At 44.7% G+C, this 27,301-nt stretch overlaps 1 protein-coding gene across 1 annotated transcript in view; it reads left to right on the top strand.

The window, feature by feature from the left end:
* The window catches only part of F8 (coagulation factor VIII), a 99,358-nt gene extending 82,022 nt beyond the window's left edge, over window positions 1-17,336 (top strand). Inside the window, exons 22-26 of the mRNA XM_040322800.1 lie at window positions 1,752-1,907; window positions 4,184-4,328; window positions 10,650-10,798; window positions 13,399-13,575; window positions 17,080-17,336. Of these exons, the coding sequence (XP_040178734.1) occupies window positions 1,752-1,907; window positions 4,184-4,328; window positions 10,650-10,798; window positions 13,399-13,575; window positions 17,080-17,223 (771 nt within the window). The 3' untranslated portion in view covers window positions 17,224-17,336. The remainder of the gene's footprint in view (window positions 1-1,751; window positions 1,908-4,183; window positions 4,329-10,649; window positions 10,799-13,398; window positions 13,576-17,079) is intronic.
* Window positions 17,337-27,301: the final 9,965 nt, after the last annotated feature.

Genomic DNA, 27,301 nt, shown 5'->3' with positions numbered 1-27,301 from the left:
CCCTGGCTGAGCTCCTCTGACCCCTGGCTGAGCTCTTCTGACTCCTGGCTGAGCTCTTCTGACTCCTGGCTGAGCTCTTCTGACCCCTGGCTGAGCTCCTCTGACCCCTGGCTGAGCTCCTCTGACTGAGCTCCTCTGACTCCTGACTGAGCTCCTCTGACTCCTGACTGAGCTCTTCTGACTCCTGGCTGAGCTCTTCTGACTCCTGGCTGAGCTCTTCTGACTCCTGGCTGAGCTCTTCTGACTCCTGGCTGAGCTCTTCTGACTCCTGGCTGAGCTCTTCTGACTCCTGGCTGAGCTCCTCTGACTCCTGGCTGAGCTCTTCTGACCCCTGGCTGAGCTTGCTGGGCAGCCTGGACTTGGGCTTTAAAAGGGATCTCCAGCCAGAACTTTCAGGCCTGTATGGGCTAGAAGACATCAGAAAAAGGTATATATAAAGTAAAAAAGGACTGTCATAGAGGCCTTAAAGGGGGGAATTCCTCAGGGGAGGCACATGATGCCTGAGGTTGGGCTTTAAAGCAGTGCAAAGAGCGGTGCTGATCACTTGAGGGCCATTCTCTGCTTAATCCGGGGTTGCTTACTGCTAGTAGAAGGTGAAAATAATTTGGTGCATCATGTGACTGGCTAGAAGACCTCAGAAAATGGTAAGTATTTTTTTTTCTTTTAAGAATATCATATTGCTGGGATGGGTGGGGGATTTAGAATGGAGCCCGTATTTGGGCTTCAAACTGGATCTCCAGCCAAGACTTCCAGGCCCAGATGGGCTAGCTGCTAGAAGACATCAGAAAAAGGTACATATAAAATAAAAAAGGATACTGTACTGTCATAGAGGCCTTAACAGCAGGGAGAGGTCATCAGGGGAGGAACATGCAGCCTGGACGTTGGCTTCAAAGTGGATCTCCAGCCAAAATTTCCAGGCCTGGATGGGCTGGAAGACATCAGAAAAAGGTATATATATATAAAGTAAAAAAGGATACCATACTGTCAAAGAGGCCTTAAAGGGGGGGGTTCCTCAGGGGAGGAGCATGAAGCCTGGACTTGGGCTTTAAAGTGGATCTCCAGTCAAAATGTTCAGGCCTGGATGGGCTTGAAGACATCAGAAAAAGGTACATATAAATTAAAAAAGGAATCCATACTGTCATAGAGGCCTTAAAGTGGGGATTCCTCAGGAGAGGAGCATGAAGCCTGGGGTTGGGCTTTAAAGCAGCTCTCCATCCAAGACTTTTATACCCAGATGCACTAGAAGAAATTAAAAAAAGATATATACAAAAAAAAGAATACCATGCTGCCATAAAGGTCTGACGAGGAGATCCTCATGGGAGGAACTTGGAGCCTGGAGTTGTGTTTGAAAGTGGATCTCCATTCAAGACTTCTTTGCTCAGAAAGACCAAGACAGAGTGACAATGGGCACCTCTTGGGAGGAGAGGACTTTGTAAGGTAAGCATGCAAAAATGTGTACAAATGCTGAACATGCTTACTCCTCATCATGGAAGGAGCCCTTAGGGGCCCAAAAATGAAGTTTCACTTAAAACTGCTAGCCAAGAATGTTCCTATTGGGCCATTGGAGAAGAAGATCATCCTACTGTAGGGAAATTTACATCTCAAGACCTTTGAGGTTTCATTAATGTATATGGCCCAGGGAAATGGGCTAATACTGCACAGAAGACTTGGGAAACCCCCAGACAAGGTAGATGAAAATCTGGAGGATAAGAAGCTAAATAAAGCTTTTGTTTCATTGTCTATTATTTTAGGTGGATCTTCTGGCACCTATGGTGATTCACGCCATACAAACTCAAGGCGCTCGACAGAAATTCCTTACTCTGTACATATCCCAATATATTATCTTCTACAGCCTGAATGGAGAAAAGTGGAGCCAGTACCAAGGGAACACCAGTAGTAATCAGATGGTATGGATGTCATTTTTATTTTCTTACTAGTAATGGCGGTGATCTGCGATTTTTAGCGGTATTGCGACATTGCGGCTGACAGATTGGAGAGTTTTGACACATTTTTGGGACCATTGACATTTATACAGCGATCACTGCTATAAAAATGCACTGATTACTGTATAATTGTCACTGGCAGGAAAGGGGTTAACACTAGGGGGCAGTCAAGAGATTAAGTGTGTGTTCCCTCAGCATGTTCTAACTGTTTGGGGAGGGGAGTGAATAGGAGAGATGACAGATCGCTGTTTCTACTTTGTAGAAACACACGATCTGTCTACCCTCTGACAGCACAGGGATTTGTGTGTTTACACACACAAATCCCCATGCTGGCGCTCGTGCACGCGATCGGGCATGGCCCGCAGCAATTGCGCCTGCCTGCCACGCGCATCGGTTTCCCCCTGCTGAGCAGCGGGCTCGCGCAAGTGCCACCGGTGGTGCTCGCGCGCCCTCTGGTGGCTCTCCTGGGCAAAGCCGTATATATACAGGATTTCGCCCTGGAGAGCCATTCTGTCGCAGTATATCTGCGTGAGCCGGTCGGGAACCGGTTAATTAGTGGAGAAGGCTTAGAGCCCCTGTTAGATGTTTCCTGCTATGTAAGGTAGATTGACCTGCACAGACTGATCCCAGTTCCCCCAGATCAAATCAATAGGCCTATAGCTAAAATGTAAAATTGTTCTGATACATAAGGAGGAGTATACATGTTTGGGGGGCTGAGTTGGTAAATTCACCTGCCGATTCAGCTCCCAGAATAATTGTTATGTTCAAATGGAATGTTTTCGCACACAATGGGGTCTCTTTATACATTCGCTGTGTGATCAGCATTCACGAATAACTCCCGTAATGTGTCTAATATGTTTATTTCCTATGCTCATCAGCACCATCTAGTGGCCTTATTTATTATTTTTTCTGAATCCCGCAATGAGGAAAATACAGCATTATGGTCACTAGATGGAGCTGACGGTCCTGGGAAAAAGAGATATTAGACACATCACAGGGATCATTTGTGATGGCTGGGACATTCACATGGTGATTTTTCTTTATATAAATAGACACCATATGTAATGTTGATTAATAAAAATAAAAAAAATGCAGAAGAACATGTTGGGGTTATTTATTTTTATTTTATTTATTTTTTATTTTATTTATTATTATTATTATTATACAAATAATAATAAATTAATAAATAAATGTAAAAAAAATACACAAATAAAAATCATAAATAAAAAATAAATAAATTCAATAAATGAATACTAAGTAACAAAAAGGAAATAATTAAAGCGGGTATGATCTTCGGGACTGGGCGTTCCTATTTTATTGACAGGCTTCCGACGGTCGCATACAGCGCGTCACGAGTTGCCGAACGTCGGTGCGGCTCTATACGGCGCCTGCGCACCGACGTTCGGCTACTTTCGGGAACTCTAGACTCGCTGTATGCGACCGTCGGAAGGCTGTCAATCAAATAGGAACGCCCAGTCCCGCAGCCCATACCCGGAAGACGCGGAGAACATCTATCTCTAAAACGGTAAGTACTGCATTGATTTAAAAAAAAAAAAACCCGATTCTGCTTCCCAAAATTAGCCTCAATCTAATGTTAAAAATTTATTTTTTGGGTAAACCTCCACTTTAATAATGTATTTTTTTGTTTGAGTTTGGGTGTTGCTATATTATTATTATTATTATTATTATTATTATTATTATTATTATAATAATAATAATAATAATAACGTATTTAATATTTTTTAAGGTTAATTATTATTTATTAATGTTTTCTACATATTATTCATTTATTTTACTTATTTATGATGATTTTTAGTTATTTTTGTATTTATTTTTCCTTTTTTTTATTTCCTTTTTTTTATTCATATATTATTCATATTTTGTTTTTTTTTACTTTTTTCCGTTTTGAGCTGAAAATCGTGCAAAAACGCATGCAGTAACGCGCATTATTGCACAAATGACGCGTTTCCATTCATTTTTATGGGAAAGCAAAAGCGCAAAAAACGCCCAAATATGCCCGATTCGCGTGACAAAAAAAGCTCCAGAACTTGTTTGAGCTTCAGGGGACTTGAAGTGGAGGTGTGAACCGTCTCCATAGAGAATAATTGAATTTTTTGCTTCAAGATGATAATTGCTCAGGTGTGAATGGGGCCTTATCGTCATAATTTTTACATTTCTATATTTTTTCCCAACTTTATTGATTGGTCACTTAATAAATGCATTGATTTGTTTATCTGCAGGTATTTTTTGGAAATGTCGACGCCTCCAGTATTCGAGAGAACTCTTTTAATCCTCCTATCATCGCTCGTTTCATAAGGATCCACCCGGTGCACACCGGAAGTCGGGCGGGCCTGAGGATGGAACTTTTTGGCTGTGACCTTACTAGTGAGGATTTATATCATTGATTTTATATTTATTATTTTAAATCTTATTAATGAAGGTATAATGACTTGTAACAATAATATGAACCTTTCCTTTTGCCCTAGCAGCAGCACTTGCTCGCCTTTCATTGTTTCCTTCCTTAAAGTGGAGTTCCACCCATAAATATAACATTACATCAGTAGTTTTAAAAAAAATGTCATTAGTCCTTTAAGAATTTTTTTTTTTTTTTTAGATGCCTTCAAAGTGTTGTTGCTAGGCAGAATAGTTAATCTTTCCTCTTCCTGCACCTAGGTGCTTAATGCTTCCTAACCTACACCGCACAGACTCCTGGGAATGTAGTGGGTGTAACTTTCCAGGAGTCTGTGCATTCCCCAGTCTCGAAGAATCATGTGACTTGGACAGTACAGGTGCTGAAACCTGATCTGAAACCTATTACACTGCTTGTGCAGCACTGAGCATGTGCGAGATCTGCAAGGCTGAAATCCAGGAAGTCATACGGTCTGGCTTCATGATGCCCACACTTAAGATGGCCCCAGTCAATTTCTATTTTAGAAAGTGTCTAAATGCTGTAACAACCTAACAAAACGGACCTTAGTTTACAGACTAACTTTACTAGAAAACATTAAGCTTGTGTATTACAGGGGTATTTATATTTAAAAAGTGAAATTGTGGCCGGAACTCCGCTTTAATTTCCATTGGCTTCTTCCCCGGCCAGACCGGCTAGAGCTAGAGGAAGTGACATTGGTAAAAGGAAGTGACGGGTTACATTTCCCTTCCAGAATCTTAGTAGGAAGGAGAGAGCAGTGAACGGATGTTCTATAATCTCACCTCCTCTTCTTAGTGGCACCTGCCATGCTGGTTTCGGGTCCACTGATAGGAGCACGGAGCCTGGGTGGGAGGGGGCACTATTGCCAGGCAGGGCCAGTACAAGGGGTGTGCAGGAGGGACGGCTGCCCTGGGCACTGTCCTATCATGTGAGGTGGGGGGTGCCACAAGGAGGGGATTTGTGTAGGAAGGGGAAATTTAGGAGGCGGCAGGGGGTAAGTATTGTTCTAGGAGGGGATTTTTTTTTGGGGGGGGGTGCTAAGAGTGTTGATCTAAGGGGACTTGTGTTGGGGGGAAGAAGGTTTGTAGTAGAAGGGGGGTTTGTGTTGGAGGGGGGGATTTGAAGAGGGGGGAGAGGATGTGTTCTAGGTGGGAGGGGGAGAGGGGTGATTTTTATTTTTTTGGTGGGGGGGGGGCATTTGAGCTGGGGGGGGGAGATTTGTGCTGAGAGGGAGGATTTCAGCAGAGGGTGGATTTGTACTGGGAGGAGAGAGAATTTATGCATGCAGATTAGTCTTCAGTGTTTTTGCGTTGTAGTTTTTTTGCTGACACATCATGCTCATACATCTTGGGGGAGGGGGGGTGCAGTTCGGCATGTCCACCCTGGGCTCTAGATGATCCTATCCTTGCACTGTTGCCAGGGTTTTGTGGAACCGATCCAGCAGCTACACAATTGCCAGATCTCTTCCATCTGACAGCCGACAGGTGTGTGTAATTCGCATTCTCTTACTCTTACTTACTCTCTTACTCTTATTTTCCCGGCGTAAAGTTACAGCTGCTATTTCTTGGCCTATCTTTAGACGTCCCATGTTAAAGTATGGCCGTCGTTTACGTTTTTTTTTGCGTAAGTCGTTCGTGAATAGGAAAGGACGTAACTCACGTCGACGTTCAAAAAATCACGTCGGTGAGACGTAATTTTGCGCAAAGCACTGCGGGAAATATCAAAACGGAGCATGCGCAGTCGGTTCGGCGCGGGAACGCGCCTAATTTAAATGATCCACGCCCCATTTGAATTAGGCGGGCTTGTGCCGGATGGATTTACGCTACGCCGCCGCAAATTTACAGGCAAGTGCTTTGTGAATCAAGCACTTGCCCGTAAAACATGCGGCGGTGTAACGTATATGCAATACGTTACGCCGCCGGAATTCTACCTGAATCTGGCCCTATATTCGGTTGTCGGTGTCGTCAAAATCTCCAATTACTAAGGCTTTACATAAACCAGAAGTGACGTGGTTGGAGTTTCTGATGGGTTGGAGATAGGGTTGTCCCGATACCACTTTTTTAGGACCGAGTACAAGTACCGATACTTTTTTTTCATGTACTCGCCGATACCGATACTTTTTTAAAATGTGTCCCCCCACATATTGCAGCCATGTCCCCCCACATATATCCAGCCGTGTCCCCCCACATATATCCAGCCGTGTCCCCCCACATATATCCAGCCATGTCCCCCCACATATATCCAGCCATGTCCCCCCACATATACTAAGCCATGTCCCCCCACATATATCCAGCCATGTCCCCCCACATATACTAAGCCATGTCCCCCCACATATATCCAGCCATGTCCCCCCACATATATCCAGCCATGTCCCCCCACATATACTAAGCCATGTCCCCCCACATATATCCAGCCATGTCCCCCCACATATACTAAGCCATGTCCCCCCACATATATCCAGCCATGTCCCCCCACATATACTAAGCCATGTCCCCCCACATATATCCAGCCATGTACCCCATACCTAGTAGATGATGATGCCGCCGCCGCCGCCGCTGCCGCATTAATCAGCGTGCGGGGAACATTACAGGCAACTTTCGTTTGCCGCGCCGTGTATAGACACTCCCCCTTGCTCGGGATTGGACGGATATGTCCAATCCCGAGCAAGGGGGAGTGTCTATACACGGCGCGGCGGGGAATACAGCTATTCAAACGAAAGCTGCCTGTAATGTTCCCCGCACGCTGATTAACGCAGCGGGGGGCAAGTATTCTATTCAGGCATCGGGGGCATTTGCGGGAGTACAAGTACTCCCGCAAATACTCGGTATCGGTCCCGATACCGATACTGGTATCGGGACAACCCTAGTTGGAGATATTGACAGAACTCCGGCAGTGAAGCCTTCCTATTGTCCATGCACGAGCCGGAGTCTTCTGGGACCTGTGATGTATCCCAGAAGGCTGTTAGGGAAGGAGGGGGAACATCCGGTTCAGATCGTCGCGGCGCATCTGACTGAAAGTGAGAGTCGCTACCTGTCAAAACCAGGTACCCGCTCCCCCCCCCAAAAAAAAGGGCCAAAATGTGGCAGTGGAAGGGGAGGGAGGATGCAAACAAGCAGAACTTCCCCTTTACCCATTGGTTGTGGCGCCCTGCTGCATGTCCTACTCCTGGCCACCTCTGACCCCTGTGTGAGACCTCCTGTCTCTGAATTGGGAGCTGTCCCTGGGCTATTCTCAGGCTTAATTATATAAGGACCCTGAACACATGAGTACTCACGCAGGCTGTAGGTATTCAGTAAAATCCAGACACTGGTTAAAGGTTTCGACCCACTCAAGACCTTTAAGCTCCAGGGCCCCAGTCCTGCACTACAGTCCAGAGAAAGCCAAAAACACAGCTTTCCCCACTCAGAACCGATAGCCTGGAACTTTGCATTAAGCCTAAATGCAAATCCTGTGTCATTGCTTCCTTCCTTCATTTCCATTGGCTTCTTCCCCGGCCAGACCAGCTAGAACAAGTGACATCGGAAAAAGGAAGTGATGCGTTACATGTCACTTCCGGGTTCTTAGTAGGTAGGAGAGAGCAGTGAACAGATGTTCTCTAATCTCCCCTCCTCTTCTTAGTGGCACCTGCCATGCTGGTCCTGTGTCCACTGATAGGAGCACGGGACCCGGGTGGGAGGGGGCACTATTGCCAGGTACTGGATTTAAGGTTTCGTCCCACTCAAGACCTTAAGGGGCAGATTCTCGTAGAATGGCGTAAAAATGGGCGGGCGTAACGTATCTGATTTACGTTACGCCGCCGCACGTTTTTCAGGCAAGTGCTTTATTCACAAAGCACTTGCCTGTAAAGTTGCGGCGGCGTAGCGTAAATCACCCGGCGGGAATTCAAATTCGGCGGGTAGGGGGCGTGTTTAATTTAAATGAAGCGCGCCCCCGCGCCAAACAAACTGCGCATGCGCCGTCTCTAAAATTTCCCGGCGTGCATTGCTCTAAATGACGTCATTGGTTTTGACGTGGACGTAAATTACATCCAGCAGCATTCACGGACGACTTACGCAAACGACATAATTTTAAAAAATTTCGACGCGGGAACGACGGCCATACTTAACATTGGCTGCGCCTCATATAGCAGGGGCAAGTATACGCCGGGAAAAGCCTAACGTAAACGTCGTAACTTTACTGCGTCGGCCACGCGTACGTTCGGGAATTCGCGTATCTAGCTAATTTGCATACTCAACGCGGAAATCGACGGAAGCGCCACCTAGCGGGGAAAAAAAATATTGCAGTTACGATCCGACGGTGTAAGAGCCTTACATCTGTCGGATCGAATGGATATCTAGGCGTAACTGATTCTAAGAATCAGTCGCATAGATACGACGGCCCAGATTAGGACTTACGACGGCGTACATGGCGCTGCGCCGTCCTAAGCCCTTTGAGAATCTGGGCCTTAAGCTCCAGGGCCCCAGTTCAGGACTACAGTCCCAAGAAAGCCAAAAACACAGCTTTCTCCACTCAGAACCGATAGGCTGGAACTTTGCATTAAGCCTTAATGCACATCCTGTGTCATTTTCTCCTACATTTTCACAGTGGCAGGGCGTCACACTGTCACAAAGGGTTAATTAACACTCACAGGTCTTGCCCAGGGGCCTAGAGCTTGAAGGTTCCAACGTGTCTTGAGTGGGACAGAACCTTCAATCTTGTGATTTAACAATGAAGGAGAAGCAGCAGATTGATAAACGTATTTCTCCGACACTCTGCTCTCTCTTCCTATCAGCATGTCTTTTGTTAGCATGCGACACAATGAAATAGGCTTCTTTGTGTTGATTCTCCCTTTCCCTTTGCTGTACCAGGTCAAATCCAGGTACTTACCTTGATTGGTCTATGTCTGGAGTTTATTAATATCGCTGCAGGCAGTCCCAGAGTTACGAACATCCGACTTGCGAACGACTCCTACTTACTAACGGGAGGCGGCGTGACGTCTCTACCGTTCTGCTCATAGGCGGACACTTTTCGACGGCGGGCACATTTCGACAGAACATCAAAAAAGGTACTGTTCCCGACTTACGAACAAACCTACAGTCCCTAGCCCGTTCGTAACCCTGGGACTGCCTGTATTTATATGATGTCACCCAGGGGCGACTGCAGGAGGTGAATACAGCAGCAGAGTTCACGTCGAGGTGGAGGCAGGACTTCAGGAGCATCCGCAATCGCGGATAGGCCAGCCCCACCGAGTTCCTGGATAGGCCAGCACCGCTGTATACCCTATAGGCCAGCACTGCCATAATCCCGGATAGGCCAGCACTGCCGCGACCCCAGATAGGCCAGCACTGCCGCGACCCCGGATAGGCCAGCACTGCCGCGACCCCAGATAGGCCAGCACTGCCGCGACCCCGGATAGGCCAGCACTGCCGCGATCCTGGATAGGCCAGCACTGCCGCGACCCCGGATAGGCCAGCACTGCCGGGGCCCCCGGATAGGCCAGCACTGCCGCGATCCTGGATAGGCCAGCACTGCCGCGATCCTGGATAGGCCAGCACTGCCGCGATCCTGGATAGGCCAGCACTGCCGCGATCCTGGATAGGCCAGCACTGCCGCGATCCTGGATAGGCCAGCACTGCCGCGATTCTGGATAGGCCAGCACTGCCGCGATCCTGGATAGGCCAGCACTGCCGCGATCCTGGATAGGCCAGCACTGCCGCGATTCTGGATAGGCCAGCACTGCCGCGATCCTGGATAGGCCAGCACTGCCGCGATCCTGGATAGGCCAGCACTGCCGCGATCCTGGATAGGCCAGCACTGCCGCGATCCTGGATAGGCCAGCACTGCCGCGATTCTGGATAGGCCAGCACTGCCACGATTCTGGATAGGCCAGCACTGCCGCGATTCTGGATAGGCCAGCACTGCCGCGATTCTGGATAGGCCAGCATGTTCCTGGATAGGCCATCACTGCCGCATATGACCCCATTCACCTAATCACAGGGCGCCAGCCACAGTGGAGCACATGAACACAGGAAGTAAACATTAGGGGGCGTGACACACACTGCCTGGCGTGGGATTTTGCCCCCCTAAATGTTGCGCCCGGGGCCAAGGACCCCTCTGCCCCCCCCCCCCCACTCTACGCCACTGGCTGAGGCCATGTTTTTGTAGCAGTTCCTCCATATTAGGTAGAACCCATTTGCCCTGGGTATGGCCATCTTCACAAATACCATTCAACTTATGTGTAATATTTTGGTGGGTCATTTTGTATGTAAACTAGTTGTCTTTTTTGCTCTCCCCTCCAGGTTGCTTCATGTCTCTTGGTATGCAGTCCGGAGCCATCATTCCATACCAGCTGTCTGCCTCCAGTTCTCTTCACTCTGTCTTCTCTTCCTGGGTTCCAAATTTGGCAAGGTTGAAGCAGCAAGGTCGAATTAATGCCTGGAGGCCACAGGTAAGTGTTCCTGGTCCTGATCCATGATCTGTTCCTGGCCTTGCCTCATTATCTGGTCTGCTAAAATGGCTAGGTAGACTGTATGGACGCCATTCACGTTCACTTTGAAGCAAATGACGTACTTGCGACGTCATTTACCGCAATGCACGTCGGGAACGCGCCTAGTTTAAATGATTCCCGCCCCCTACGGGATCATTTCAATTGCGCGCGCCCACGCCGTGCATTTTGCCGGAGCGCCCACGCAATTTATGGAGCTACTGCTCCGTGAATCGAGGGCAGCGCAGAAAATTTGCGGGGGCGCAGGGCAAAAACGTTGCCCTGCGCCTACGTAAAAAAATGCGCAAATGTTACTGAATCTACCCCACTGTGTATAAGTTTCTAAACAGTCTATATGATATAATATAGCAAATAAAATAAAAAATAAATAAAAAAAAATATATATATATATATATATATATAGTTTATTTTTTTACATTTGCTATGTTATATCATATATACTGTGTATGAATTTATAAACAGTATATATGATATAACATAGCAAATGCAAATAAATTATATATATATATTTCATTTCTTATTTTTTTTTTATTTGCTATGTTATATTATATATACTATATGATATAATATAGCAAAAAAAAAAAAAAAAAAATATATATATATATATATATATATATATATATATATATATATAGTTTATTTATTTACATTTGCTATGTTATATCATATATACTGGGCCAAATCCTCAAAGGAGATACGCAGGCGGAACTGCTGTTCAGCCTGCGTATCCCTGTGCCTATCTTTGGATCTGATCCTCAAAAGGATTTTTCCTAAGATAGGCAGAAGATCTGACATCTGTAAGACACTTACACTGTCAGATCTTAGGATGCAGTACCGCATCCGCCGCTGGGGGCATTTCGAGTCGAAATGCCGCTTTGCGTATGCAAATGAGTACTTAGGCAGATCCACAAAGCTTTTTAGCTTTATGTTTTCTGCGTAAGTTACGTTTTGCATACGTAAAATTAGTTCTGCTTTTACAAAGTGTAAACTAGTAACACCTTGTAAAAACAGAACTTTTTTTCGATCGCCGCGATTTTTTTTAAATTTTGAATTTTTTTTCCCGGCGCGTAACTTTTTTTTTACCCGACGCAACTTTATTGTCCCGTCGCAATCCACAATACCCCACATAACGTAATTTTTCGCGATGAACGTCGGGAAAATGACGTCACACGCATGCGCAGTACGGCCGGCGCGGGAGCGCGCCTCATTTAAATTGTAATCGCCCCCCGGAGAGGAGGACCACCTTGCGACGGAGGCACTTAAGTTACACGGCCTGAAATTTCTAGGTAAGTGCTTTGTGGATCGGGCACTTAGGTAGAAATTTTAAGGCCGTGTAACTTAACTCGGAAAAGTTAAGTTAGGCTAGTTTTCTGAGGATTTGGCCCATTGTGTATAAATTCATACACAGGGCCAGATTCACAAAGAGATACGACGGTGTATCTACAGATACACCATCGTATCTCTGACTTAGACAGGTCCTATCTATGCGCCTGATTCATAGAAGCAGTTACGCATAGATAGGGCGAAGATCTGACAGGTGTAACTGTGTTACACTGTCGGATCTTTTTTTAGAATTAAAAATGGCGCCGGGGGCGTTCCCACTGATTTACACTGAATAATATGTAAATCAGCGAGATACGCAAATTCACGAACGTACACGGACCCGACGCTGTGTTCTTACGTCGTTTCCGTAGCGCGGTACCCGTCGTATACTTACCCTTTCTAAAAGCAGGCGCAGCCAATGTTAAGTATGGCCGTCGTTCCCGCGTCGAATTTGAATTTTTTTACGTAGTTTCCGTAAGTCGTTCTCGAATACGGAACTACGTAGTTTACGTACGCGTCGCAACCACTGACGTCCTAGCGACGTCAGTGGGAGCAATGCACGCCGGGAAATTTCGCGGACGGCGCCTGCGCATTTAAATCGGCGCGGGAACGCGCCTGATTTAAATATGACACTCCCCTAGCCGCGGAATTTGAATTCCGCTGGGGGATTTAGGATCCGCCGTCGCAAGTTTGGAGGTAAGTGGTTTGTGAATTAGCCACTTGCCTCCTAAACTTGTGGGAGCGGATCTTAATTCACGTAGATCGAGCGGATCTATAGATCCGCTGAGCTACGTGAATCTGGCCCACAGTATATATGATATAATATAGCAAATGTAAATAAATAAACTATATATATATATATATTACACATGGAGGCCCATGGGTAAGACTGCGTTCATAAGCATTTTTTAATAATAATAATAATATATATATATATATTTTTTAATAATAATAATAATTATATATATATATATATATATATATATATATATATATATATATATATATATATATATATATATATATATATATATATATATATATATATATATATATATATTCATTTCTTATTTTTTATTTTATTTGCTATGTTATATCATATATACTGTTTATAAATTCATACACAGTATATATGATATAACACAGCAAATGTAAATAAAATAAAATAAAAAGAGTAGTATATACAGTATATCATATGTTGGTCTTATATTTGTCCACAGGCAGACAGACCCGGCGAATGGTTCCAGATAGATCTTGGCCGTGAAATGAAGGTGACCGGAATAATGATACAAGGTGCCCGCTCGTTCTCCTCCATGTACATCACAGAGTTCTCTCTCAGCTTCAGTAATGACGGCCTCAGATGGACCGCTGTGCAAAGTTCCGATGGACAGCGACAGGTATGTTATAGATAAATGCTCCACCAATAATCATGTACTTGATATTATAAACATTATTACACAGCCCTATTCAGGGTATACAGGGTTAAAGCCCAACTCCGGCCAAAACTTGTTTTCTAGTTTTGGACAGAATGGAGAAGGTTTGGAACCCCCTGTCAAGTTTTTGTTGCTGCCTGTGTCCTAGTTGTTGTCAGCCCTCAGTGACCTTTGTAGCTGCATTTACAGTGGAGCGCCTCCTCCTTAAAGATCACGTCAGAGGCACTAAAGCTGCTCCCAACAGCTCAGCTTGCCCTGCTCCTCCCTACAGCAGCTCTGCTAACAATGTTCTTTCTCCCAGCAATGCCGAGTTACAGCTTGGAGTGGGAGTTGGCAAGAAGAGATAAAATGCTGAGTCACAGCTGGGAAGGGGGGGTCAGGGAGAGATGGTCTGCTGAATTACATCTGGGAGAGGGAGCTAATCTGATGGGTCACTGCAGGGAAAGTGAGTTTAGTCACAGCTGGATTGGGGGGAAGGGGGTTGGTAGGAGGAAATAAACTGCTGGGTTACTGCTGGGAGGGACAGCTGATCTGCCAAGAGATATCTGGAAGGGGGAGCAGGAAGAGCTGAGCTGCTGGGTCACACCTGGTAGGGGGAGCCGAGCTGATGAGTTACATCTGGGAGGGGAAGCTGATCTGTGGGGTCACTTCAGGGAGAGTGGGCTGAGCTGTTTTGTCACAGATGGGAGGGGGAGCTTCTGAGTCACACCTGGGAGGGGGAGCTAATCTGCTGAGTTACATTTGGAAGAGGGAGTTGCTGAGTTACATCTGGGAGGGGACGCAGGAGGAGCTGAGCTGCTGAGTTACATCTGGGAGGGGACGCAGGAGGAGCTGAGCTGCTGAGTTACATCCGGGAGGGGACGCAGGAGGAGCTCAGCTGCTCAGTCACTTTTGGGAGGGGACGCAGGAGGAGCTGAGCTGCTGAGTTACATCTAGGAGGGGGGGACGCAGGAGGAGCTGAGCTGCCGAGTTACATCTGGGAGGGGACGCAGGAGGAGCTGAGCTGCTGTGATACATCTGGAAGGGGACGCAGGAGGAATGCAGGAGGAGCTGAGCTGCTGAGTCACATCTGGGTGGGGACGCAGGAGGAGCTGAGCTGCTGAGATACATCTTGGTGGGGACGCAGGAGGAGCTGAGCTGTTGAGATACATCTGGGAGGGGATGCAGGAGGAGCTGAGCTGCTGAGTCACATCTGGGAGGGGACGCTGGAGGATCTGAGCTGCTAAGTTACATCTGGGAGGGGACGCAGGGGGAGCTGAGCTGCTGAGTCACATCTGGGAGGGGACGCTGGAGGAGCTGAGCTGCTAAGTTACATCTGGGAGGGGACGCAGGGGGAGCTGAGCTGCTGAGTCACATCTGGGAGGGGACGCAGGAGGAGCTGAGCTGCTAAGTTACATCTGGGAGGGGACACAGGGGGAGCTGAGCTGCTGAGTCACATCTGGGAGGGGACGCAGGGGGAGCTGAGCTGCTGAGTCACATCTGGGAGGGGACACAGGGGGAGCTGAGCTGCTGAGTTACATCTGGAAGGGAGAGCTAATCTGTGGGGTCACTGCAAGGAGAGTGATCTTGAGCTGCTTAGTCATCTGGGTGGGGAGAGGGATTGGTAGGACAAACTAAACTGCTGGTTTACTGCTGGGAGGGTTTTGCAGATAGAGCTGATCGACTGACCCCTCAGATTATCTCCTTCTCTCAGATGTAACTCAGCAGCTCAGCTCCTCCTGCGCCCCCTTCCCAGATGTGACTCAGCGGCTCCCCCTTCCAGATGTAACTCAGCAGCTCAGCTCCTTCTGCTCCCCATTCCAGCTGTGACTCAGCAGCTTAGCTTCTCCTGCTCCCCCTTCCATCTGGAAGGGGGAGCTGGGAGGAGCTGAGCTTCTGTGATACATCTGGAAGGGGACGCAGGAGGAATGCAGGAGGAGCTGAGCTGCTGAGTCACATCTGGGTGGGGACGCAGGAGGAGCTGAGCTGCTGAGATACATCTGGGTGGGGACGCAGGAGGAGCTGAGCTGCTGAGATACATCTGGGAGGGGATGCAGGAGGAGCTGAGCTGCTGAGTCACATCTGGGAGGGGACGCTGGAGGAGCTGAGCTGCTAAGTTACATCTGGGAGGGGACGCAGGGGGAGCTGAGCTGCTGAGTCACATCTGGGAGGGGGGGCAGGAGGAGCTGAGCTGCTAAGTTACATCTGGGAGGGGACACAGGGGGAGCTGAGCTGCTGAGTCACATCTGGGAGGGGACGCAGGGGGAGCTGAGCTGCTGAGTCACATCTGGGAGGGGACACAGGGGGAGCTGAGCTGCTGAGTTACATCTGGAAGGGAGAGCTAATCTGTGGGGTCACTGCAAGGAGAGTGATCTTGAGCTGCTTAGTCATCTGGGTGGGGAGAGGGATTGGTTGGACAAACTAAACTGCTGGTTTACTGCTGGGAGGGGTTTGCAGATAGAGCTGATCGACTGACCCCTCAGATTATCTCCCTCTCTCAGATGTAACTCAGCAGCTCAGCTCCTCCTGCGCCCCCTTCCCAGATGTGACTCAGTGGCTCCCCCTTCCAGATGTAACTCAGCAGCTCAGCTCCTTCTGCTCCCCATCCCAGCTGTGACTGAGCAGCTCAGCTCCTCCTGCTCCCCCTTCCATCTGGAAGGGGGAGCCGGGAGGAGCTGAGCTACTCAGTCACACCTGGAAGGGGGAGCAGGGTGAGCTATTCTGCTGAGGTACTGCTAAAGCCTATTTCCTGCTTTATAAAAATGTGAAGATACATGAAAGTCCATAACTTAAACCCCTGATCCCCTTTGAACTGGAAATGGGGTCCTTCAGATAATTTACTGGATTCTTTTTTTTTTTTTCCGATGGGCATCAATGTCTAGGATTTTTATTTATTTTTTTCATTTTTTTTAAATGTATCTTTCCAATGCAGATCCTGTAAGATCACAGGTTTAGCACTATGAACTATATATATATATATATATATATATATATATATATATATATATATATATATATATATATATATATATATATATATATATATATATATATATACTGTAATATAACTGGCACTCCTTGAAAATAAATAACACGTTGTTGCACAGTGTCTTTATTTTAATAAATTTGCATGCAAGAAAATCATTTGAATGCAGAGCCAGTAAAAAAATAAAAAATAAATAATAATAAAAAATAAAAATAAAAAATAAAATTCCTATTGAGAATTATTTCATTTGGATGATTTTACTTGGGTGGGAAAAAAATATGTAAATAGCCAAAATCAGAATATCTGTATCTCTGTGTGAAATTTGGGGATCCTTTGGAGAATGGGGATCAATGAAGATTTACCTGTCAGCAGTAATGGGGTGCCCAAAAAAATCGTGGGGTACCCCAAAAAAAAGGTTTTTTTTCTTTTATCTTTATCATTCCCATATTGCTACAATTTCTGGTTTTCAATAAATTAGGAAAACTCTGCATTTTGTCTTTCAGATATTCCCTGGGAACAAGGACTCAGACACCCCAATGTGGGTCACTATGGAGGCTCCTGGTATAGCACGATTTCTTAAACTGCACCCCGAGAAATGGAAGGGAGGTATTGCGCTGAGGATGGAAGTTTTGGGGTGCGGAGTATAATATGTATGCAATATATTTATATATATTATTTTATACTTATACTTATACTTATACTTATCTATTCATACCCATAAGCATTCAGTTTTATGTTAATAAAAAAAAAATTCTTAACCAGATCTGCCTTTCTTTGATTTGAATGTACAGTAAAACCTTGGATTGCGAGCATAATTCGTTCCAGAAACACGCTTGTAATCCAAAGCACTTGTATATCAAAGCATTTTTTTTTACAGGGTATAAAAGAGAAGAGAGGCGCCTCTAAGTGTAGCAATATGTTGCTAAATGTTGTACCTTCATTAAATGTAACCATATTGCTACACTTAGAGGCTCCTCTCTTCTTTTTTATACTCAGTTGTGACATGACGTTACTCTTATATCAAGACATCGCTTGTATATCAAGGCAAAATTTATTAAAACACTTTGCTTGTCTTGCAAAACGCTCTCAAACCAAGTTACTCTCAAAGCAAGGTTTTACTGTATTTAGATAACGAATGTTCAATAATTATTAAAAGAAATTAAGGTGGAGTTCCATCCTGAAATGTATTTATTTTTTACCTAAAGAGCTGAAAAAACACATAATTTCGTGTTTGTCGAATGACAATTCTTTGCCGTTTGTACGCAAGACAAGTTCCTGGCCAACTCCAAGTCCTACACTTTGATGAAAATCCGATGTGTGTACCAGGCTTTAGTGCTTGGTGTGAAAATACTCATGACACAAGTGAAAAGGGGAAAAATAGGAGACACATAAAAAATAGAATATCAAAAAAATAAAACAAATGGAGAAACAGAAAAAGGAAGAATAGGGAACACAGCAAAACAAATAAAAAAAAGGGCAGAATGGAAAAAAAGGGTAGAAAAGGGGACACAGCAAAAGAAAAAAAAGTGAAAAAGAAAGAATAGGGGACACAGAAAAAAATATATATATTAAAAAAATAAAACAAATGGAGAAACAGAAAAAGGAAGAATAGGGAACACAGCAAAAAAAAAAGGGGGGGGGGGGCAGAATGGAAACAAAGGGTAGAAGAGGGGACACAGCAAAAGAAAAAAAATGGAAAAAGAAAGAATAGGGGACACAGAAAAAATAAAATAAAAAAAATATTAAAAAAATAAAACAAATGGAGAAACAGAAAAAGGAAGAATTGGGAACACAGCAAAAAAAAGAAAAAAAAGGCAAAATGGCAAAAAAGGGAGAAAAGGGGACACAGCAAAAGAAAAAAAAATGGAAAAAGGAAAAAATGAAGAAAAGGGGACACAGAAATAATAAAAATATATAAAACAAATGGAGAAACAGAAAAAGGAAGAATAGGGAACACAGCAAAAAAAAGAAAAAAAAAGGGAGAAAAGGGGACACAACAAAAGAAAAAAAATTGGAAAAAGGAAAAAATTAAGAAAAGGGGACACAGAAATAATAAAAAGAAAAAAATATATATAAAAAAAGAAAACAAATGGAGAAACAGAAAAAGGAATTAAGGGAAGAATTGGGAACACAGTAAAAAAGGCAACATTTAAAAAAGGGAGAAAAGGGGACACAGCAAAAGAAAAGAAAATGGCAAAAAGGAAAAAAGGAAGAAAAAATAAAATAATATAATATATAAAAAAATAAAACAAATGGAGAACCTCCTTGAAATCCCATTGACAGTCCTCACTCCTTGCAAGGACTCATAGGAGGAGTACTGTGCACAGTGGGGTACAGTGGAGCCAAGGCTGCGGGGTGATGCTGCCCTAGGGGGGTGTGTACACGACAGCCTGGGCTAACAGGAAGTGAACTGAATAGCCGCTCTTCAACCTGGAACACTGGCAACATCTAGTGGCAGGAAGGAATTACTGCAGGGGGGGCAGCTCAACCTTAAAGTGGAGTTCCACCCATTTTTTTTATGTTTGTCTGTGCTGCATGCTCTAATCTCATAGTGTTCAGAATGGACAATTTTTATTTAATTTGTTGCTTGTAAATACCTTTATTTTGTAGTCCTTCATTACTTCCTCCTCCTTATTTGCCTAGGCTATTTGCAAGGGTTTCTGGGATAGGCATCATGTTTCCCAGTAGTCCTTGCAAACCTGACTGAAACCTATTACATTGCTTGTGCACTGAGCATGTGCGAGATATGCAAAGCTGAAATCCAGGAAGTCATACAGTCTGGCTTCATGATGCCCACACTTAAGATGGTCACGGTCTATTTCTAGATTATAAACTATCTAAATGCTGTAACAACCTAACAAAACGGACCTTAGTTTACAGACTAACTTTACTAGAATACATTAAGCTTGTGTATTACAGGGGTATTTATATTTAAAAAGTGAAATTGTGGGTGGAACTCCCCTTTAAGGCCGGGTTCACACCTATGCGAATTGAGAGCGACTTAAACCGCATCCAATTTGCAGAACATTTCTAAATTCATTGGGGTAGATTCACAAAGAGTTAGGCCGGGTTATCTACAGATAAGCCAACCTAACTCTGAATATAAGCCGGCCTATGTTTAAGTGTATTCTCTAACAGAGATACACTTAACCACTTAAGCCCCGGACCAAAATGCTGCCTAAAGACCCAAGGGGTTTTTACAGTTCGGGACTGCGTCGCTTTAACAGACAATTGCGCGGTCGTGCGACGTGGCTCCCAAACAAAATTGGCGTCTTTTTTTCCCCACAAATAGAGCTTTCTTTTGGTGGTATTTGATCACCTCTGCGGTTTTTATTTTTTGCGCTATAAACAAAAATAAAGCGACAATTTTGAAAAAAATGCAATATTTTTTACTTTTTGCTATAATAAATATCCCCCAAAAACATATATAACATTTTTTTTCCCTCAGTTTAGGCCGATACGTATTCTTCTACCTATTTTTGGTAAAAAAAATCGCAATAATCGTTTATCTGTTGGTTTGCGCAAAATTTATAGTGTTTACAAAATAGGGGATAGTTTTTTTGCATTTTTTTTTTTTACTACTAATGGCGGCGATCAGCGATTTTTTTCGTGACTGCGACATTATGGCGGACACTTCGGACAATTTTGACACATTTTTGGGACAATTGTCATTTTCACAGCAAAAAATGCATTTAAATTGCATTCTTTATTGTGAAAATGACAGTTGCAGTTTGGGAGTTAAACACAGGGGGCGCTGTAGGAGTTAGGGATCACTGTGTATGTGTTTACTAGTGTAGGGGGGTGTGGCTGTAGGAATGACGTCATCGATCGTGTCTTCCCTATAAAGGGAATGACGCGATCGATGCGCCGACACAGTGAAGCACGGGGAAGCCGTGTTTACACACGGCTCTCCCCGTTCTTTACCCGTTCTTTAGCTCCGGGTCGCGATCGCGACGGAGCGGCTATAAACGAATAGCCGCGCCGTCGTCCCGGATCGCTCCTGAAGCCACGGGGACCGCCGCATGTACGGGGGGGGTCCCGATCGGACCCCCGACCCACGTCAAGCAGAGGACGTATATATACGTGGATGTGCCTGCCTGTGCCATTCTGCTGACGTATATGTACATGAGGCGGTCCTTAAGTGGTTAAACATACCTAAGATAGGCTGGCTTGCGCCATTCTATCTTAGGCTGCAATGTTTCTTTTGGCCGCTAGATGGCGCTGCCATTGCGGCCAGCCTAGATTATGTAAATGAGGGGATACGCCGATTCCCGACGATTTACGAGCGTACGTCGGGCCTACACCGTCGAGTTACGTCGTTTCCGTACGCGATAGGCCGCCTAAAGTTATTCCACCTATGAGGTGGAATAACAATGTTAAGTATGGCCGCCGTTCCCGCCGCGAGGTTCGAATTTTTTACGTTGTTTGCGCAAGTCGTCCGAGAATCGGGATTTACGTCGTTTACGTACGCGTCGAAATCAATAGGCCCGTACGGCCTACTTAGCCGCAATGCGCACTGGGAAATGTAGTCGCCCGGCGCATTCGCAGTGTAAAAAACTTCAAAAAACGTGAGGTCAAGCCTCATTTCAATAATACACGCCCCCCTCCCAGTCATTTGAATTAGGCGCGCTTACGCCCGCTCGTTTTAGGCTACGCCGCCTAAAATTTGAAGGTAAGTGGTTTGAGAATCACTTTTAACCTTAAATAATTTAAGGCGGTGTAGCCTAAAAATAGTAGGCTAGGCCGTCCTAATTTTAGGCGCCCGTACGTGAATCTACCCCATTGTTTTCAATGAGGCTGGTTGACATATGTGCGATGCATTCGCACTGCGCATTGCCGAAAAAACGCGTGCCCTTTCTAGGCATTGCGGTGTGGCTCAGGTGCAAATTCAGGCCCATTATCTTTCCATGGGCACGCATCTGATTCGCAGATGTGTTCATTTCTCTTCAGGATTTCTCTCATTCTGCTCAATACACTCCCCCCAGCCCCCTCCCCCTTCTCCCAGGTCTCCAAATTCGCAGCTAAAACGGAGATGATCTGCTGAACAGTTCTCTTATCTCTCTGCAGAGATTAGAGAGCTGAAATTCGCACCGCACTAGTGTGAATCCGGCCTGAAGGTGAGTATTGCAGATTTTTTTTTTATAAAAAAAAATTATATTTTAAAAGTAAAAGCCGCATATTAAAAAAAAGTACCTGCAACTAATCTTTAAGCCTTAAAGGATTATTTTTTTCTGGTTAACAGCCGAAAGGTAACGGTAACCCTTTTATTGATTTCTGTTACTTGACTTCTACAAACAATACATTTGGGGGCAGATCCACGTACATCGGTGCATATTTGCGTCGGGCGTAGCGTATCTAAGATACACTACGCCGCCGTAACGTACTTTTTTTTTTTTAATCCTCAAAGAATGCGCGCAGTAAGTTACGGCGGCGTAGTGTATCTTTGGCGACGTAAGGGCGCGCAATTCAAATCGATGTGATGGGGGCGTGTTTTATGTAAATACGTCGTGACCCGACGTAAACAACGTTTTTTTTTTAACTGCGCATGCGCCGTCCGTGGGGGTATCCCAGTGCGCATGCTCGAAATTAAACCGGAACAAGCCAATGTTTACGACGGCGACGTCGTTCTACGCAAATCCCTATTCGCGAACGACTTACGCAAACGACGTAAAAAATTCGAAATTCGATGCGGGAACGACAGCCATACTTAACATTGAGTACGCCTCATATAGCAGGGGTAACTATACGCCGGAAAAAGCCGAACGCAAACGACGTAAAAAAATGCGCCGGCCGGACGTACGTTCGTGGATCGCCGTAACTAGCTAATTTGCATACTCGACGCGGAATTCGACGGAAACGCCACCTAGCGGCCGGCGGAAAAATGCACCTACGATCCGACGGCGTACTAAGACGTACACCAGTCGGATCGAGCCCAGATGCCGTCGTATCTTGTTTTGTAGATGCAAAACAAAGATACGACGCGGGAAATTTGAAATTACGTGGCGTATCAATAGATACGCCGGCGTAATTCTTCTGTGGATCTGGCCCTTGGTAATTAGGTAATGTTAAAATATTTAATTAAGTTTAAAAAATATATATATATATATATATCTTTTATGAAGTGAATAATGTAGGGTAGTTAATATACTGCAGGCAATTATGAGTTTGTGAATTGAGGCCGATATGTAACGCCAATAGTCACACTCACTCCATAGTGGTGTCAATTTTCCTTTGTCCCGCTACCACTTTAATTTGGGAACAGCATCAAATCAGATGGGCCTGTAAAGCATTGCATTGTTGTATGTCCGGGGGAGCCTGTTCACTGCTAGAGCCCTCCATTGTGTATTTCTTGTGCCGGCACAAAGAGACGTTTTGTAATCATATGACATACCACTGGAAAAAATGGGGTCATCCCACGCAGTGCATTGCGTGTGCAGCTCATGAGGACATATCCTATTCCTTCACCCCTTATCAAATTGCTGGTATACTGGGACAGCTACAATATATATATATATACAGCTTTATTCACAAAAAACTACACTTGGCTCGGGGTTGTTCATCAATTTCAATAACAAAAGAATGTAAACTTAACCACTTGGCTGGCCAAAGACCAGAGCACTTTTTGTAATTCGGCACTGCGTTGCTTTAACTGACAATTGCGCTTTCGTGCGACGCGGCTCCCAAACAAAATTGACGTCCTTTTTCCCCACAAATACAGCTTTCTTTCGGTGGTATTTGATCACCTCTGCATTTTTTATTTTTTGCGCTATAAACAAAAATAGAGCGACAATTTGGAAAAAAATTCTATATTTTTTACTTTTTGCTATATAATAAATATCCCCAAAAAATATATAAAACATTTTTTTCCCCTCAGTTTAGGCCGATACGTATTCTTCTACCTATTTTTGGTAAAAAAAAAAATCGCAATAAGCGTTTATCGATTGGTTTGCGCAAAAGTTATAGCGTCTACAAAATAGGGGATAGTTTTATGGCATTTTTATTAATATTTTTTTTTGTACTAGTAATGGCGGCGATCAGCCATTTTTATCAGGACTGTGACATCATGGCGGACACTTTTGACACTATTTTGGGAGTCGGGGCGAGCGGGGGGTGCCCCTAGTGGCCTGCGCGAGAGCCGACGTATAGCTACGGGCTCTCGCGCAGGGAAGAGCAAGTAGTTAAAAAAAAAAACAATACTTAATTTAATAAATATCCCTCAGTTTAGGGCGATACGTATTCTTCTACATATCTTTGGTAAAACAAATCGCAATAAGCGTTTATCGATTGGTTTGCGCAAAAGTTATAGTGTCTACAAAATAGGGGATAGTTTTATGGCATTTTTATTAATAATTTTTTTATTTTTTTTTGTACTAGTAATGGCGGCGATCAGCGATTTTTATCAGGACTGCGACATTATGGCGGACACTTTTGACACTACTTTGGGACCATTGTCATCTATACAGCGATCAGTGCTATGAAAATGCACTGATTACTGTAAAAATGACACTGACAGGAAAGGGGTTAACCAGGAGTAGGGATGAGCCGAACACCCCCGCCTTCGGTTCGCACCAGAACCTTCGAATGGACCGAACGTTCGCGCGAACATTTAGAACCCCATTGATGTCTATGGGACTCGAACGTTCGAATTCAAAAGTGCTCATTTTAAAGCCCAATATGCAAGTTATTATCGGAAAACGTCTTTGAGAACCCGGGTCTTGCCCCAGGGAACATGTATCAATGGAAAAAAGTTTTAAAAACGGTAGTTTTTTCTGGAGCAGTGATTTTAATGATGCAGCATCATTAAAAACACTGCTCCAGAAAAAACGACCATTTAAAAAAAAAAAATCCATTGATACAAGACCCGGGTTCTCAAAGACGTTTTCACAGGCATACTATAGACACTCAGCAGGTACAATATTTAAAGGATTTTTTTTTTATTATTATTTAAGCATCATGATGCTTAAATAAAAAAAAAAAATAATGAAAAATTTCTTTAAATATTGTACCTGCTGGGTGTCTATAGTATGCCTGTGTAGCTTTATGGTGCACATTGCAGAGGACACAGGCAATACACCACGTGAGAATACTGCAGCTAGCACAGTCACCTGCCTGCCAGTAAATTAGGAAGAACTGATCTATACAGTGTATAAATATATGTACAACACCTGGGATGTATATATATCCTCTACACTGTAACATTAACTGACTAACCTGCCTGCTCTATCTACCTAGAACAAATTACACTCTCTCTCTCTCTGACTGATCTCTAACCAGCGCTGGAACACACTACACAAGCCCGACCTGCAGGCGGCCTTTTATAGTGTGGGGCGTGTACTAAACCCCCTGAGCCATAATTGGCCAAAGCCACCCTGGCTTTGGCCAATTACGGCTCTCTGTACTGACGGCGCTGTGATTGGCCAAGCATGCGGGTCATAGTGCATGCTTGGCCAATCATCAGCGCGCAATGCCGCAGTGAATTATGGGCCGTGGCGCGTCACTCGAATTTGGCGCGAACGACCCGTTTCGTTCGTATTTCGAGGAACGATCGAACATACGATGTTCGAGTGGAACATACGTTCGACTCGAACACGAAGCTCATCCCTACTCTTGGATGAGTCGTCGTCGTGCTCTTGGAGTAATTTTTGTAGGCCGGCCACTCCTGGGAAGGTTCACCACTGTTCCAAGTTCTCTCCATTTGTAGATAATTGCTCTCCCCGTGGTTCACTGGAGTTCCAAAGCCTTAGGCCCCATACACGGATAAATCCTCTCGAGGATTTGCGCGGATTTCCATCCGATGGAGTGTACTCACCATCGAATCGAAATCCGCGCCGAAATCCTCTGGCGATGACGTGTCGCGCCGTCGCCGCGATGATGACGCGGCGACGTGCGCGACGCAGTCATATAAGGAATTCCACGCATGCGTCGAATCATTACGACGCATGCGGGGGATCCCCTCGGACGGATCGATCCGGTGAGTCTGTACAGACCAGCGGATCGATCCGTGGGATCCGATTCCAGCGGATAGATTTGTTGGCATGTCAACAAATTTTTATCTGCTGGAATTCGGAAATATCCGCGGATAAAGATCCGCTGGAGCATACACACCAGGGGATCTATCCACTGAAAACGATCCGCTGAGATTTTTCAGCGGATGGATTCTATCGTGTGTATGGGGCCCAAGAAATGGCTTTGGAACCTTTCCTAGACTGATACACGTTTGTTTCTAATCTGTTCTTGATTTCTTTTAGATTGTGGCATGATACGTGGCTTTTTGTGATCTGTTAGCGTGCTTCACTTTGTCAGACAGCTTCTATTTATGTGATTTCTTGATTCAACAGTTCTGGCAGTAATCAGGCCTGGGTGTGGCAAGTGAAATTTAACTCAGCTTTTCAAAAAATTGTGGTTAATCACAATTCATTCATGATTCAGCATGGGAGAGGGGGCAATTATTTTTTCACATAGGGCCAGGCAGCTTTCTTCCCTTAATAAATGAAATAACAATTAAAAAAATCTGCATCTTGGATTTACTCGGGTTATCTTTGTGTAATAATATTATTATTATTTTTTTCATGATCTGAATCATTTAAGTATGAGAAATGTGCAAAAAATAATAAAAATCAGGAAGGGGCAAATACTTTTTAACACAGTGAACTGGTTTTGCACTGCAATACCAATCTGTAATCTCGAACTGTCCTCTGCATTACTTATTTTCTGCCACAAGATGTCAGTCTTCTAGATTGAATGATGTCCAGGTGCTGGGTGGGGTGAGGTCCAGGGGCTGGGTGTTGGCGTATATAACACAAAAGAATCAATATAGGTGATAATTTTGTACAGAATGTATTTGCATGAAGACAAAGGCCCCATTCACACCTGATAACAGGGACCCTGAATACCTGTGTGAGACCCAGCAGGGATCCTTGCTATTGGTGTGGGTGGGTAGGCTCTTTGAAAGCAACGGCTATTCACAGCCTTTCACATGTAATCCCTCATACAGGGATAACCTGCAGATAATTGTCCATGGAGGCAGACAGTCTTTGAATGGCCACATTGTACCCTAAAAACCACCTACATTTTTCCTTCCCCACTGCATTCAATTTCTGCTCATTCCTACACATTAACTCAAGAATTGAATACAACGTGTAGAATGTTGAATATATAATGATATCCCTGGAACTTGTAAGTGAAGTCCTCTGGTCAGCTAAGGACCACCAATTTAATGCAGGTCACAGACAGGAGTGTGCTTATCAAACAGGCCAAGATGTACATGATCAACGTGGTCTATGAACAGACCAAGATGAGCAAGATCAATATGGTCAATATACAGGTCAAGGTGGACAAGGTCAACTTGGCGGATCAACAGACCAAGATTAGCCTGGAAGATGAATAAGCCATGATGGAGAAAATCAAGGTGGTCAATGAACAGGCCAAGAGGGACAAGGTCAACAGGGGCAATCAAAAGCCTGAGATGGACAAGATCAATGTGGTTGATGAATTGGTCAAGATGGACAAGAGCAATATGGTCAATGAACAGGCCAAGACAGACAAGATCATCGTGGTCGACTAATAGGCCAAAATGGACAAGGTCAACATGGTTGAGTAATAGGCAAAGAGGGACAACTTCAACATGATTGATAAACAGGTGAAGATGGACAGAATCGACGAAGAACAGGCCAAGATGGACAAGATCGACATGGTTGATGAACAGGCCAAGATGGACAAGATCAA

This window comes from Rana temporaria, chromosome 9, assembly GCF_905171775.1.
Source record: "Rana temporaria chromosome 9, aRanTem1.1, whole genome shotgun sequence".
Taxonomy (NCBI): domain Eukaryota; kingdom Metazoa; phylum Chordata; class Amphibia; order Anura; family Ranidae; genus Rana; species Rana temporaria.
Note: the sequence above shows the minus strand (reverse complement) of the source record. Positions and strands in the feature narration are given on the sequence as shown.